Source organism: Narcine bancroftii, chromosome 7, assembly GCF_036971445.1.
Source record: "Narcine bancroftii isolate sNarBan1 chromosome 7, sNarBan1.hap1, whole genome shotgun sequence".
NCBI lineage: Eukaryota > Metazoa > Chordata > Chondrichthyes > Torpediniformes > Narcinidae > Narcine > Narcine bancroftii.
The window spans coordinates 198,553,622-198,571,081 of NC_091475.1; the positions used below are offsets into that span (position 1 = coordinate 198,553,622).

The following is a 17,460-nucleotide window of genomic DNA, read 5'->3' on the forward strand; positions in this document are numbered from 1 at the left end:
AAGAGTGCACAATTAAAAATGAAACTTTTCCAGAGATCTGATTTTTAAAAAAAATTCAGAGTAAATTGACATGGACTCTTAATTGTGCTCTTTCTATGTAAATGTTCATTACTTTGTGTTTGTTTGAAGCCCTTGTTCCATTCCCTTACTGTCAATACAGAGAATAGCCTAGCAAGTAAGAAACTTTCTCACAGATCTTCAATGTTACTTTGATCCACTGATTGTTGAACAAAAGTTGATGTACCCCTTCTCCCATTTCCATTTGGTGCCTCCTCCCAATGGTCTGACCTAAAATACTTGGACATCTTGGGTTTAATGCTTCATTTTAAGTTGGAAATCACTATTCCGAACTTGTATGTCCAAGGGCAATAAAAGCAGTAACCCTTTCATACTCTTGAGATATATTTTTCGCTTAATTATTCCTAGATTTGATTTTGTAATGCTATACAATAAAACCCCTGGTATCTAGCATCTCTGTGGATTGGTAGATGCCAGATAAGTGAATTTTCCAGTTGCTTGAGATTGCTAAAGACAAGGCGTGCCAGTGTCAAACTTCTGTAGTTTTTAACATTTTCTTGAGAATTTTTTTTGCTGGCCAATCAAGGCTGCCACTTGCTTGAATTCCAAAAATACAGGGGTTTTATTGTAGTTGGGGGGGGGGGGGGGGGTGAAATGAGTATTGCACGAGTTCTAGATTTCTACTTCCTTAATATCTGCTTCTGCGCTTTGGAAGGAAGGTACAAGGAAATAGATTTGTTATGTTTATGAAACTAAGTCTCAATGTGTTATCTTGTTTTAAGGGCTGCCTTTGTCATTCCCACGGGAAGGACTGATGTTCCATGACACTCCAAGAATCACAATAAAGCTAAAAACAACTCCGAAACCATCACGAAGTGTCAACAGTAGTTCCACTGGTGCTGTCAACGGTCCACTGACCCTCAACATTGAAAGTGGTTTGTACAGTAAAAACAATTTGCCAACACCACAAGGTTCCAGAACTAGTGAAAAGAAGTTACAGTCTCATCACTGGCTTAAACATGAGGAGAGAAGCAATGGATTATTGCTGACCAGTAGCCACCACAGACAGGATCTTCAGGCAGATCTGTCCCCTGAATGTCATGTGGAGCAGGCATCTGGTAAACCATTAGCACTTCATATACCACTACGTGGGCAATCAGCTAATGCCAATGGAAAGACTCGAGACAGCAATAATCCAGGGTTACTTAAATCAAATGGCAGGTCGGGCATTGTAATTCAGAGAGACTGTTCCAATCAAATCTTTGATAAAGTGACAACTCTTACAAATCATTTTGCCAACCAAGGCACTTTCAGAAAATCAAAATTGGGAGACAGATCGGACAGTTTGGCGAGGGCTTCAGAAGACTTCCGAAACTGCGAAAAGCCTTTACGAAAGTCATCTGCAAAGGATCGTCTGTGGAGCAAGCAGCTTTCTGAGCACGAAGAAACGTTGTACCAGGATAACGATGGGTATTGCCCTGATGTTGAGTTAAGCGACTCGGAGACCGAAGCTGACATTAGGCAAGAAAGGAACAGGTTGTGGAAAAGAAACTCTGAAGAAGATAACTCCGGCCAAGACTATGGGAGAGATCCTCGGTCACAGCAACAGAACAAGGAGAGCAGAACTAGGTTAAACATGCTTTGCCACATCAGTTCAGTACAGAGGTGATCAATACTTGAATGAATGAGGATTTTGTGCTATATGTCATTGAGCCAATACTAGTCCTTTTTATTTTAAAACACTCTGAAGGGAAGGAAATTTTGAACTCACTGCAGATTGCACTCAAGATTGATCTGCTCTTTGAACAGAGATGAATGACAAGTATGTTTTTATCAAGCTTTTCTAAAGATGCAAGTATTCTTTAAAATTTGAATGTCTTATAATGGTCTGGGGCATTCTTACTCAACTATTGAGGAATCTTTTAATTATTTTCCTGATGACTGGCATTATTTTATTTGCAGCATGTTTTCAGATGCAATAAGCTGTACTAAGATTTTTTTTGTTAATCTTATGGAAAAAAACAATTCTGTTAATAATTGCTTCCAAAAACGTGCAAGTTTTCCAAATTGAAAGCACTTGGCTCAGTGTCTTGCAATTGCAAAGGGCATAGAAAGTATATGTATTTCATGAAAGGTTCTGCCTTTATTTTTAATTATTGTGCTGTATAAAATCTTTTATTGCCTTTTGAACCATTCACCCTCTGCACCCTTGATCTCTGCACTGTAATTTCACAACTTTTCCCATTCCTGAGCTCCTCTAGCGAACTCTGAAGTTGCCTCATCGTTATAGTCACAACCTCCAATAACAAATTTCACCCTTAATAATTTAAAGCAAATCTGTGTCCAGTTAAAATATTCTGCCAAGATTAAGTTTACATGGCCTGGTTCTCTCAGACGAACAAAGTTGTTGCAGTCAATTGCTCCCTTGTCTAGGAAATGTCAAAAGATGAAGGGAGGAATTGAAAGCGTTGTAGATTTTTGCCACGTAATCTTTTTCATTTAGATATGGGAAAAGATGCGGGATGTTTTGTGTTGGACGATGTTATGGCGAAGCAATACATCGATCACATCTGACAGAACACACTTTTTTAATACTGCATCATCGAGAATCCGTCTTGCCTTACCTGCTCTTTTAAGGGTATTCAGGAAGAATAAGATTTTCCAGCACCCCAGTTCTTCTACCTTCCATAGTTACATTGGGCTTGTACTAACCAAAAGTTCAGAGTTTACCAAAAGCAGTACATGGTGGGAGAACACAATAATGAACCATTTAATAGTCTTAATATTGATGTTAGAAATGCTACTTTAGTTCTACAATTTAAGCACTAAAACTAGTGAATTTGCACATGCTATTTAATCCAGAGGCGATTAATCTTATCCCTCTCTTTCCTCCTCCATCTACTGCCACTATCTTGTCTCCATTCCTATGGAGAGCCAAATATTTCAATTCGGGAAGACAATTTAACACCAGTTTATCCCATGCGGTTGATAAATTTCCATGGCATTACTATAGCTGCAGTTGTAATGTAAGTAGTAGCAGGAGTCGGCCCGTTCCTCAATTTACAAGATCATGGCCAACCCTTTTCAACATTTCCTTGATCTGCATATCCTTTGTTTTATTTAGTGCCCAAAAATCCATTGATCACCATCTTAAACCTAGCTGATATCACCCTCTCGAACAGAATTCTAACAAGTTGAAACTGTCTGATTAAAGAAATGCTTCCCTTTTTGCCATCAAAAAAAGCTGATCCCTTTTCTTGGACAGTCCTTCCTCATCCTCAACTCTCACTTGCAATGTCCACTCCATCAAATTCAATGACTTTGCCCTCTTCTCAAACTGTGAGTGTAAGGCCATTCTTTATCTCTAATTGTGTGTCAATGGCCTCATCACAAGGATCGGAGAGGATTGCCCTAAAGATGGGTTTATCCTTTGGGATCAGAACAAAGGTACAAATGGTTCCTCACCAAAGCCCTATTAACAGTTCACAAAAATTATTTTTGTCCTCCAAACCTCTTACTGTTGAGGTCAGAGTGCAAGTTGCTTTTTCTAATTGCTTTCAGTACTTGTTTTTTAAAAAAAAATACATGTTGGCCCTCCTAAATATCTCTAATTTTAATTTGCTATTTAATTTTTTTCCAAATCTTTCAAAAATTAACAACTTCAGTATTTCAAAATGATATTAATATCATTGCCATCTGAACGAGACTGATCCTTTTGGAGACTAATTGGCCGACACAACATATATTCCAATCTCTTTGTACTGTCAGGAAACTTGAATACATTGTGTCCTGACCTTTCATCTTGCTCATTAAAATGTGAAATGCATATCACACTAATTCTGGTGACACTCCATAAATTCAGGGTTGAAAATGACCCATTTATTCTTACTGCTCTCTGTTCTTTAATTAGTCATCCATCCATGTGATTATTTTACTCCCAAGCTCATGATCTCTTTATTTTATGTAACAACCTTTCTTTTGGCAAGTTATCAAAAAAAGATTTTTTAAAAATCCAGAATAGCATTCACTTAAGTACATCCTAAAACAAAACTGGTCTGCTACATGTAATTTCCTCTTCATTACAAATGGACTCTGACAAGACCTTTATGATTTTAAGAACCATGTGCTTAATCATGGATTTCTCAAAATTTTCTCAATAACTGATGCCCAGATAATCTAATTCTCTTCTCTCTCTCGACCATTCCAAATTCTTGAGAGTTTTGGAAAGGTGTCTACAACCACCTTTAAAAAAAATTTTCTAATGTAGACCATCAGGTTAGGGATCAGCTCTTATCTGCCTTAATTTCACCAGCACTATATTAATCTTTAATTAATTCTAATATACATCCAGATCTCTCACTCTTAATAGGGCCATGGGGTTCCCACAATTATAGTACAGTAAAGACCCCCGGTATCCGGCACCTTTGGGGATTGGTAGATGCCAGATGTGAATTTTCCAGTTGCTTGAGATTGTGTGTTGCATGACTGGTGAACTAACCACTTTGGGCGGGGGGGGGGGGGGGGGGGTGATGATTTAAACTTTCATGTTTTTTTTAAACCTATTTGTTTTCCTCTTTTTTCCGCCAGTTGCTTGTTTTCCGGATAACAGGGGTTTTACTGTATATTATTTGTGCCTTCTGCAAAGACTGTACAAAGTAATGATATTATATCCCAATCTTTTAAACTTAAGACATACAGCATGGTAACATGCCCTTTCAGCCAATGCTGTCCAATTGCACCCAATTGGCCAACAACCTGGTATGTTTTTGAATGGTGGGAGGAAACCAGGGCACCCAGAGGAAACCCACGCATACATGAGGAGAACATACGAAGTCCTTATAGACAGCGCCAGATTCAAGCCCTAGTCGCTGTAACAGTTTTGAGCTAACCTCTTTACTGATCCTGCCGCCTTCCTTATTGCCTTGTAATTTCTCCCACTTCTGTCTCCATATTAATATTTTTGTTAAATTCAGTTCCTATTTCATTTTTAGTTTCATTATTTTCCAGGTATTTTAAACATTGCAAGGACGTGTAGGATTGTTGTCTTTCCCCTCTTGAGATTTCCAGCAATCCCTTCCCATTCAATTGATTTTTCTTGCTTTGTGCACTATTTGGTTCATTTTAACTTTCATTTTATGAAAAAAAAAGTTCTTTACTGCATTGCAGATTTTAGGTGCTCTCAGAAGCAGGTGTATAATTTTGGCTCTCCTTTCCTCTGGTGAATAATATGCATGAAACGTTTTGTGGTGCTACCATAATAAATTCTGCTTCAAGTTAACACCATAGAGCTCGGTGCTATTTCTTGCCCTCATCTGAGGCCGTTTCTGAGTTTCAAGTTTCTAGAAACAAAGGAGAGCATAAAATCTTACTGCTGTGCTTTATAAGACAAGCCATTTGTAAGCATTTGGAGAAAAGAAGGAAAGTGGGCTTTCCTCAATGTGTATGATAGTTTGTGTTCAAATTCACTGTTAGTTCTCTTTAAGTATGAATCTTTGTTACCTGAATTTTGTGTTGATGTACTTCAGTTGTTTTATATATTGAAAATTCTGGAGTTTTGTCGCTGACATTTTTTTTTCAGGGTTTTGCAGGTAGTTTTCTGATTAAAAAAAAAAAGAATAAGGAAAGAAAAAGGACCAAATGTTCTGTAGTTCTTTTGTTTATTCTGGGCATATGTTAACCACTACATGTGTTGAATATTCTTGAACGTGAACATGAAAGTAATACTTGCACAGTCCACAGAGAGTGTGTGGTAGAAATTGGATGTGGTTTAACCATTTTATGCCAGTGTAGAGACCATAAGATGTAGGAATTGAAGTAGGCCATTGAGTCCTCGCCACCATATATAACAAGGGGCAATTCCAACATGTGGGCAGTTATCAAAGTTGTGGAATTTTCTTTAGCTACCTTGAAAAAGAACTATTATGTTAAATAGTTTAGGTGTGGGGCCAGTCGCAAAGACTTTATTGGGACCTGCTTTATCAAAGGCTTTTAATCTAAGTTCAGAAAGGAGCCTGAACATAATTTTCCTTTCCTAACATGCAATTGGTGTAGTGATTTGTACAACACTGTTACAGCGCCAGCAATCGGAACCAGGGTTCGAATCCCACGCTGCATGTAAGGAGTTTGTACGTTTCCCCGTGGTCTCTATGGGTCTTCTACGGGGGCTCCGGTTTCCTCCCACTGTTCAAAATGTACTGGGGGTTGTTGATCAATTGGATGTAATTAGGTGGTATGGGCTTGTGGGCCAAATGGGCCTATGACTAAATTTAATTTTTTTAAATTGTGTTTTGAAGTGGTTAAAAAAAATTCTATTTTGCTTGTCTTGGTCTAAAACTTCTGTTACACCTCCCCAGCAACAATTGAGAGACGCATAAACAGAGGGGTTAAATTTAACTCATGATTTATTAACAATGTCAATAATAGAATTAACTCAATAAACTTAACACCCTTTATGGCAACTATATACTAACAGCTGATATTTATAACGTGTATATGGCGGGGGGAGGGGGGGGAAACCCAGACCATTACAGATCGAGCCCAAAAGAAAACTCCCAAAACAAACCCTCAAGTCAGTCACGTCAAATACGACAGTCCAAAAGGAACAGCTCACAGAGTCTGGTCTCCAGGCTTGGGATTCTTAGTTTAGTTGCACACTGGTCATTTAGTTGGATGTGGAGACAGACGGCCGTGATCACTGTAGACTTGTGACTTTCCTGAGTTTTAAATGTGGCAATGGCCATCCTTATTTTCTTCTCATGGGAATTTTAACCCAGTGACTTCCTAGTCACTACACGAGGATCATGCTTCCAAAGCCCACTTAGGGTTAACAAATGACCTTCTTTCACACAAGTTTTCCCCTCAAAACACCCTGTCAAATTTCTGGAAGGGGAGTAGTGAAGCCCATCTCAGAGAGAGAGACAGACACCCACACTCACTCTCTCTCTCTCTCTCTCTCTCTCTCTCTCTCTCTCTCTCTCTCTCTCTCTCTCTCTCTCTCTCTCTCCCCTCTTTCAGAGTGGCACCAACTGCTGCCCGTGACGGACAACGTAGCTTGGTCTTTCTCCCACCAAAGCTACTGGGTGAGCACACTGATAGACAGTTAGGAATGGCAGTGCTAGCCCCTGTGAACGAAGCGACTCAGCCTCTTGTTTCCTGAAGCTGCTGGTGAGCACGCAGGCACAGTTTGACCGTCTGACTGACTTGCCTCCGACCAACCAACTAACCTGTTCAAAACTCAGCGTGCTGGGCTTTTGAACTGTCCCAGCGCATGCTTTCAGCTCTCCCGATTGGTGGAGAGTGGATGGCAACAGTGGGCATGGCTCTCTGAAAGCTCACCAGCTTCCAGTGTGTGGCTCTCGCGCTTCTGACAGCAGTCATTTCTCCCAGCACTGCTTCAGCATTTCCCACGCAGTTGTCTGTTTTCCCAGCGCTACTTCAGCCCTTCACAGCAGTGCACGATCCTCTCCCGCTGTAGATTGTCCTGTCTCTGGTCTGAAAATAAAATTGTCCAGGGTCCAAAACAATTCATTTAATTTGGATTGGCAGAATTGTTGATATCTACACCTTAACTGAAAGGATCATTCAGGAAGGTGCTGGTGTTTGCCTCCTATTGCCTCTTCAGAAGTTGCTACCATATATACTCATGTAATATCAAATTTTGTGGACCAATTATTAGGGTGTAATTATTACATACATACTATTTATGTCCATGCTAAGTACCTGCATCATTTCAAGGCATCGTGATCTGATGAGCAGCCAGCCAGGACCGGGTAGTAAGTCTGCAATAGGTAGGAGGCTGGGACCAATGGGGTGTCGTGAACTCAGATGAGTGGGCAGCCTAGGCCAGAGTCTGGTTGAGGCATCAGGAGCTGGGGCCCATGCGAGAGTCTGCGGTCTAGATGGTGGGAGCTCTGGTGAGCCTGGGCCAAAAATAGGGAGGCCAACTTTTACACACGATTTATGGAAAATAGCAGATTTTGGGGCCAAAAATATGAGGGTGGGGAGTCGACCTAGAGAGTATCGACAATTACACGAGTATACACCGTAATTATCCAAAATTTCAAACTGGCCTGGCATAGAACATTAAGAAAGGAGCAGGTTGAAAAGTTTTTAATGCAAAATGCATGCTTGGAGCAATAAAGTCTATTTCGGGTTACACGACTTTGTTCATCCCATTAATATCAACCATGCAGAGGATATAACCATTTACAGCACAGAACAGGCCAGTTCGGCCCTACTAGTCCATGCAGAAACAAATTCCCACCCTCCTAGTCCCACTGACCAGCACCCGGTCCATACCCCTCTAATCCCCTCCTATCCATGTAACGATCCAGTCTTTCCTTAAATGTAACCAATATGTTTTGGAGGATTAAGCAGAATGAGTTGTAACCAAGTTATCCTGGTTGTTTGCTCCCACCACCTCCCCAAGGGTATTGAGCAGCATAGTTAATAAAATGACAACCCCCCCAGAGGGGGAATGGTGATTGGAGCGTCCTTAAGAGAGGCTGTTTAAAATGAAGAGACCTATCCTGAGCGAATTTTTTTTAATGTATAACTTGTTCCTCCTCATCAAGAGTTTTCCTTAAAGCATGTTACTTTCCTCCTCAATTCCTCAAACTGACTCAGATCCATGCCATTCTGTTGCCTGCCCAGTGTGTTGCCCAGTAGATATTCCCTTTTAAGATTACCTCATTCAGTCATCCCCTTGAACATTATCAAAAATTCAGCTACCGTCGGGGGGTGGGGGGGGGGGGGGGAGTCGGGGGTGGTCGGGGGAGGGAAAGGTACAGGAACCTGAAGGTGAGGACTCAGCAACACAAGGACAGCTTCTTCCCCGCTCCCAACAGATTCCTGAATGAAGATGCTGCCTTTTGACTTTTCGGGCACTATTTTTTATTGTATGAATTTCGTGACTTGTTCATGACAATAAATTATGATTCTGAAATTCCCAAATAGTGTAGGGTGGGAATTTTTTTTTAATAATGCCTGTCACGTCCTCAGGATGTTCCAAAACATCCATGGCCAAATAAATGATTTACAAATAGGACGATCGAAAGCATAGCAACCAATTAACACAAGCTTCTGCACTCAAGAATGTGATGACGATAAAACAGTGATTGAGGGGTTAATCTCACAAGAGAAACATTTCGTCTGAGGGTGCACCCAACAGACGAGAGTTGGCTGAACACTTCAAACGGGAGCCGCTGTAATACAAGGGCAGCGTGGTTAGTGCAACACTTGAGAGTGCCAGCAATCAGTACTGGGGTTGGAAACCTATGCTGTGTGTGAAGAGTTTCCAGGTTCTCCCCATGTCTGCGTGGGTTTCCTTTGGGTGCTCTGGTTTCTTCCCACCATTTGAAATATACTTGGGGTTGTAGGCCAGTTGGATGGAATTGGGTGGCATGGGATCATGGTCAAAAATGATCTGTTACCCGTGGGTTTCCTTTGGGTTCTCTGGTTTCTTCCCACCATTTGAAATATACTTGGGGTTGTAGGCCAGTTGGATGGAATTGGGTGGCATGGGATCATGGTCCAAAATGGTCTGTTACCCGTGGGTTTCCTTTGGGTGCTCTGGTTTCTTCCCACCATTTGAAATATACTTGGGGTTGTAGGCCAGTTGGATGGAATTGGGTGGCATGGGATCCTGGTCCAAAATGGTCTGTTACCCGTGGGCTTCCTTTGGGTGTTCTGGTTTCTTCCCACCATTTGAAATATACTTGGGGTTGTAGGCCAGTTGGATGGAATTGGGTGGCATGGGATCATGGTCCAAAATGGTCTGTTACCTGTGGGTTTCCTTTGGGTGCTCTGGTTTCTGCCCACCATTTGAAATATACTTGGGGTTGTAGGCCAGTTGGATGGAATTGGGTGGCATGGGATCATGGTCCAAAATGGTCTGTTACCCGTGGGCTTCCTTTGGGTGCTCTGGTTTCTTCCCACCATTTGAAATATACTTGGGGTTGTAGGCCAGTTGGATGGAATTGGGTGGCATGGGATCATGGTCCAAAATGGTCTGTTACCCGTGGGTTTCCTTTGGGTTCTCTGGTTTCTTCCCACCATTTGAAATATACTTGGGGTTTTAGGCCAGTTGGATGGAACTGGGTGGCATGGGATCATGGTCCAAAATGGTCTGTTACCCGTGGGCTTCCTTTGGGTGCTCTGGTTTCTTCCCACCATTTGAAATATACGTGGGGTTGTAGGCCAGTTGGATAATTGGGTGGCATGGGATCATGGTCCAAAATGGTCTGTTACCCGTGTTGTATGTCTAAATTCATAGTATATTAAAAAAAATTCCCCCATTGGAAAGTGTCTGGCTTGTTTTCTTTTTTCGCCTTTTAAATCACAAGGGTAGGACTTGCATCTACACCCTTCCAACTTGCAGATGTGACCATTGCATGGTGGGTGATGCCTGGTAACCAGTGTTTGGACCTCATTAGTCTGCATTCCTTGCTAATCACACTACCAACCTCTGAAAGTCAACCCCCTCATTTTGCTTAACCTAATTTCGGATTTATTTATGGTCAGAGTATGTACATGACATCACACACAACCCTGAGGTTTTTTTTCCTCAGAGCGAGGCAGAATTACCACTAATTAGTAGTAAAAAAAAAACAACCTACACAATATACACATATAAACAAATAAATGTGAATACAGTGCCATACAGAGAGTGGAAAAAATAAAGTGCAAGAGTACTTAAATGAATCTCTGATTGAGTTAATTGTTGAGTCTGATGGTGGAGGGGGAGCAGCTGTTCCTGAACCTGGTAGTGTGAGTCTTGTAGCACCAATACCTCTTTCCTGATGGCAGCAGCGAGAATAGAGTGGATGCTGGGTGGTGTGGATCCTTGATGATTGCTGCTGCTCTCTGACTGACAGCAGTGTTCCCTGCAGATGTTCTTAATGGAGGGAAGGGTTCTGCCTGTGATGTCTTGGGCTGTGTCCACCACCTTTTGCAGAGCTTTACTCACGGGTATTGATGTTCCCCCATTCCAGACTGAAGAGCACACTTTCCATCTGTAAAAATCTGCCAGGGTTTTCAATATACCAAACCTCAGCAAACTCCTGAGGAAATAGAGGTGCTTTCTTCAATGACAGTAGTAGCTCCCCGTGTATTGGTACTGTCTTGTGTTCCTGTCCCTACAGTTCTGCACAATCTTCTAATTACATCTTCCGGTTGTATAAAGCTCTGGCCTTGGATTCCATCCTTGACATCCTTCAAATATCATTTGAAGTCTATATGAATACTGAGTGACAAAAGCATGTTAGTGTCTGGGTGGTTAACATTTCTGCCCCCACCCCCCAACCAATGTCACTCATTGAACTGTGGCATTTTTTTTGAATTATTTTGTTGCTGGTCCATTATTGAATATTGAGTTGAATGAAGAGGTTGGCGGAGTGTGGGGTGATATCCCTGTGGCAGCACTGACATCTGGAGGCCAATTAGATTACTGCAAGTTCTGCAGAATGGTGGAATAATATTCAATAAATTGGAAGACCTCTCGAAGCATGTTTTCTCTCTTATTACTTTCCTTTTCAGCCACATAAGTAGGTTTTTAAAGTAAACCTATCAGGATATCTGGTGTGTATCATGTGACCTTGTACAGTCCAGTGAAGTCTCAGTTTAAAACAATTCCAGTAACAGTCGGAGTTGTAATCTTGGTCTCCGCATCACTGGACCAGAGAGGAAAAACAATCATAATTTCCAAGTACTTCTTAGCAGAATGCACGTCGATGTCAAAAATGTTTTAATGAAAGTTGGGACTGAATTAAGAATGTTAGTTTCCACCCCCGCAAATGCTGTTTATATTGTTAACATCTTTAAGTATCAATGGAAACAATTTTATTACAAGATCTGTGGCCCTACAACAGTCCATGATTTCAACATTCAAGCCTCTTGTAATTACTTATAGTGGGTTGGAGCACCATTAGAGGGCCCAAACAAGTCGTAAATTTAGACCTGTAGTACTGTAACGGATCCTTCTGGCCCATGAGTTTGCGCCGCCCAAATACTCCAACTAACCTACAACCACCGTATGTTTTTCAAAGGTGGGAGGGAACCCACGCAGACACAGGGAGAAGGTACAAACTCCTTAAACACAGCGCCGTATTTGAACCCTGGTCGCGGGTGCTGCAGTAGCGTTGCACTGACCACTACTCCTTACCTAGTAGAATGGATGACTGAATCCTGGTCATCTCATGATTGAATGTAACAACTAAACCTTTTCAAAGTGCTATAAAACATGTGTTTATTGATCAAGCTGATGGAGTGTTTAGTACAGAACTCAACCTTCAGCTTAATTTATAGCCACAGCAATTGTTACGTACTTAATAGATAATTAAATAATATTAAAATAAAAGGACATGCCTCACAGTTTTAGCAGCACTTCACATGAAAAGTTTCCATCCCCCAAATTTGGGGATCTTAGCCTCAGGATTCATCTCTGCAACCGGATCCTCAACTTTCCAATCCAACAAACTGCAATCAGTGAAGATGGGTTGCAACCCTTCCTTCATGATCAGACTCAACACCAGTGCTCCTTGAGGCTCTGAACTCGGCCCTCTCTCATATTCTTTTGACACGCATAATTGTCGAGATGAATATTGCTCCAACTCCACCTTTAAATTGGCCAACAATTCCACAGTCGTAGGTCAAATATCAAACGATGATGAGACCGAATACAAGAAAGAAATTGAAACTCCAATGGCCTGGTGCCATGTTAACAACCAACACCTCTCTACTAGACAAAGGAACTGATTATGGACATCAGGAGAAGTTCAAGGTTCCTTTTATTGTCATGTAATAATGTATAAAAATGTGACTGGTGATTGGTGAGTACAAGCGTTTGGACTGTTTAAAAAGAATGCACAGTGGGACTTGGGCCCTCTTATTCATTTCCAGTTGGAGGTGGTGCAAGTACAAGTGTTTGGACAGTTTAAAAAGGGTGTGGAGGGCAAAGAGTTAAGATGACTGTAGATTTGTGGGAGTGAGTATTTGGGTATTTGAGTTAATTGGCAGGGACCAATAAAAGGAAGGTGTGTTGCTGTCAATTAGACCTGACTGACCAGGTCGAGATTAAAGGCTGTTGGCCCGATTCCAAGGCAGTACTGAGAGATGGGATTGCGTAGTCCCATCTTTATTAGGAATCCGGAGGGGGGAGTGGGGTTAGAGTATCAGGGGTGGGCCAACCAGTACAATGCATGTATTACAGTGTGCTCCACCACAGAGGGGTACATAAAGGAGTGGCCAGTGAGTGAGTGGCACAGGGAAAGAGTGCTGCTTGAGGCTGAGAAAAAGCTAGCTTGCTTGCTTCCAGAGAGGTATGGCCAGGTGAGGTAGTTTAAATCCTTTAATTAAATTTAGATAATGGAAACAGCTGTGGCAGTAGATTGCTTTGGTTGCAGGATGTGGGAAATCGGGGACAGTATACTTGTCCCAAGCAACTGCACCTGTGGAAGGTGCATTCAGCTGCAGTTCATCACACCCTGAGTTAGGAAAATGGAGCTGGATGAACTGCAGATCTTGAGGGAGGCAGAGCTTGTGGTAGGCAGGCAGTCAGCCACTCCTAAAATTCAGGAGACAGGTAGCTGGGTGACCGTCAGAAGAGGGAAAGGGAAGATGTGGACAGTGTAGAGTACCCCAGTGGCCATTCCCATCCACAACAGGTATACCGTTTTGGATACTGTTGGTAGGCACTACCAGGGACAAGTCGAGGTGGTCATGTCCTCCGGCAGAACTGACCCCTGGCTCAGAAGGGATGGGGGGGGAATAAGAGGAGGGTGATGATGATCGGGAACTTGTTGGTTGGACAAGGGGATAGGGGGTTCTGTGAATGAGATAGAGTCTATCGGATGGTATATTGCCTCCCAGGCGCCAGGGTTAGGGATGTTTCTGATAGAGTTCATAACGTCTGGAAGGGTAGGGTGAGCAGCCAAATGTTGTCGTCCATGAGAAGGTAGGAACGGGAAGTTATGACAGATGAATGTGTGGCTGATGAATGGTGCCAGGGGCAGGGGTTCAGATTTGTGGCTCATTAGGATCTCTTCTGGGGAAGGTCCGACTTGTACAAAAAGGATGGGCTGCATCTGAACTGGATGGGCACCAATATCCTGGCAGGTAGGTTTGATAGAGTTGTTGGGGAGGGTTTAACCTCGTTTGGCAGGGGACTGGGAATCAGAATGTGAGTGCAGAGGTTCGAGTAGAAGGGTTGAGAAAGGAAATTAGAAAAAAAGACAAAAATAATGTGCAGCAAAGATGGTAAAAAGGACAGTCAGGTGAAAAGACAGGATAATTTGCTGTACAATAGAACGGAGCCTGGATAGTTGATTTCAGCATAACCAAGACCGCAGTGGTGGTCCCTCGGTAAGACTCACTTAACTCTGGTGTCAACTCCGTGTAGCGTTATGGAAGATGGCGCCGGAGCTCAAAGATGTCATCCTCCAGATTAACTGTGCATGTGCGCTACATCGACTTTGGCCTATTTTGCTTGGGGGGGTGGGATCCAAACCCGGGCATGGGCAGAAATGCCATAGATTTCAACAGAGGAAGAGGAAGGTGACATAGGTGGGGGATGGAGGAGGAAGACATTTATCCAGGTACAGAAGATTGTAATTTATAAGGGTAGGCCTTATAAACATGTCCCAATAAAATCTAAATCTAATCCTCATTATTCTGAATCGTCGAAGCAAATGGAAAATTTGCCAAATCAAATGAGTCAAGGGTTTTCTTTTATGAATAAACAATTTATTGCAATGAAACAAGAGATGTTGTTAATTAAGTCAGATGTGGCAAAGTGTGTGAAGCTGGTGGATAAAGTACAAGATGAGTTTAAGAAAATTAAATAAGATTTTCATGATTGTAAAGATGATGTAAAGAAAAGATGGGACAAATGGAGGATTCGTTTACTGGATGGGAAATTCAGAGGAATTATTTATTGAAGAAGATTGATGCTTTGGAGAATCAAAGTCGGAGGAATAATATTTAGATTGTTGGTCTTCAGGAAGATTTTGAGGGTTCTGATCTGGTTCAATTTTTCAGACGTGGATTCCTGTAGTTTTGGGGAAAGAATATTTCCCAAATGATTTGGAATTGGATAGAACTCCTCGAGCGATAAGAAGCGATAAGCGTCACGTTCTATTCTGATTAGATGTTTGGGTTATCAAGACAGAGAATTGATTTTGAGTGTTGCAGTTCAGAATACGAGAAGTAATCAAGGCCCCTCCCCCCCAGTAGTTAAGAATAATAGAATTGTCTTCTATGCCGATTTGAGTCAAGTTGGCATTATGCGTCGTAAAGAGTTTAATTTTGCCAAAGCTGTTTTGTGGAAGAAAGGACATAAATTTGCCTTTCGATATCCTGCCATTCTTAAAGTTTTTTTATGGAGACTTTCAATCTCAGTATTTTACTGATGACGCTGAAGCTCTTACATTTGCTAATTCTTTACCTGATAACAAACAGAAGAAAAGTCAGGAAAGTATTTTCCAACAGTCCACACCAGTTCAGAAAACTATGAAGAATGGTATACAAGAGAGGGGATCTCAACAGTTGATTGAAATTGACATTGATGATCATCAAGTTAATAGAGACTTGGAAGAAGCTTATCCTCCTTGAAATGATTTATTGATTATTTCTTTTGGTTCTGTTTGGGACGGGTGGTTTGGCTTACTGCTCCTTCCAAAGTCATTGGCCACTTGTGGCATTGGTCACTACCATACAATTGAGGGAGGTAATACTGTAGTAGAGTATTTTTTTCTTTCTTTTTTTTGGAGGGGGAATTTATGTATGGGGTTTTTCTTCTTCTTTTGAGGAGATTTTTTTGTTTTTTTGTGTGTATTTGCCACGGAGAGGAGTCCCACCATGTGTGGTAAGGTGGTTTTCGAGATAAACTGAAAAGATGGCTAATTTAAAATTTGCTCCTTTTAATGTTAATGGGCTCAATAATCCAATTAAGAGAAAAAGAGTATTGGCATATATTAAAAAGTTGAAGGTTGATGTTTCTTTTCTGCAAGAAACACATTTAACTGAGAAGGAATATCAGAAATTGAAAAGAGACGGGGGGGGGGAGTTGGTCAAGTTATAGCTTCATCATTTAATTCCAAAGCAAGAGGTATAGCCATATGAGTCAGTTGGTAGACTTTAATTGTTAATTGTAAATTTTTTTCTGAATCATGGACCTTGATGAATATTTATGCCCCACTGTTTCAATGTCTATGTCTGGAGGGCCACCAGACATACATTTGGGCCAGTGCCTTCATTCGTATGTTGCAGTTTTGATAACATGGTAGTTTGCAATTTGGCTGGAATAATTGTACGTGTACCCCATAGTAAACTTCCTTCTTCAACAGATAGTTCATGGTGGCATGTTGGTAAGGTTTTCTGGGATTACTTCAGATTCAGGCCACCCATTAAGGGTGAGGTATAGGATTTTGCTTAATGTTGCCACTTTTCGGGTTTTCTTTCCGATCATCTGGGCTGTAATGGGCAGTTGTTGAAGTTGTTCTTGGTTGACGGCTCCTGCCTCTGCTGTCCATTTAATAATTTCTTCTTGTTGTTCTTTCTCACCTAGCGGCATGTGTAATAAGGCATCTTCACGGCTGTTGAGTGTTCCTGGTTTATGTTTTACATCATAGTTATCCACCGCTAGTAGCAATACCCATCTTTGAATTCTGGACGCAGCTAATACTGGTATACCTTTATGTGGCCGCAGCATTAAACTAAAAGGCTTGTTATCCGTGATCAGGGTGAATTTTTTTCCTTAAAGATATTGGTGGAATTTTTTTTTTACACCAAAAATTATTGCCATTCCTTCTTTTTCTAGTTGGGTATAATTGTGTTCACTTGTGGTTAATGTTAGCGAATCAAACGTTACTGGTTGCTCACCTTTCTCTGTGATTTGGGATAGTACCATTCCTAGTCCCACTGGTGAAGCATCCACAGCTAGTCTCACTTCTTTACTAGGGCCGTATTGGATTAGCACCTTATTTGTTGACGTTAGTATTTCCTTTCATTGATCGACTGTGTTTTTAGTTTTTGGGTTCCAATACCATGTTTGATCTTTCTTGAGTAATTGGTTCAATGGGCTGAATAGTGTAGACGTATTGGGATATGTTTTTGGTTGTGATTAACAAGACCTAGGAAGGATAGTAATTCCGATTTGTTGGTTGGGTACGGGGCCTTGTGAGTGGCTCCTGTTCCTGCTGGATTCATTCGCAAGCTCTCGTTGTCTATTGTAAACCCAAGGTATGTTACTGAGGGGCACATGAAGACACATTTGTTCTTTCATAATCATATATCAGCCTGTTGTCGTCTGGTTAAAACCTTTTCAAGGTTTTGTTAGTGTTCACTGTCGTTTTGGCCTGTGATGATGACATCATCCAGGTAACGCCCATCTGAGTCCATGTAGTAATTTGTTCATTGTTGCTTGAAAAATCACAGGTGCCGCTAAAA

At 41.5% G+C, this 17,460-nt stretch overlaps 1 protein-coding gene across 2 annotated transcripts in view; it reads left to right on the top strand.

The window, feature by feature from the left end:
* jade3 (jade family PHD finger 3) overlaps window positions 1-17,460 on the top strand; it is a 71,527-nt gene that overhangs the window by 48,859 nt on the left and 5,208 nt on the right. Inside the window, exon 12 of one of the 2 annotated variants that reach the window (XM_069891927.1) lies at window positions 801-1,683. The exons of the other annotated variant lie outside the window; for it this stretch is intronic. Within the exon in view, the coding sequence (XP_069748028.1) occupies window positions 801-1,683 (883 nt within the window). The remainder of the gene's footprint in view (window positions 1-800; window positions 1,684-17,460) is intronic. 2 annotated transcript variants of the gene reach the window in all.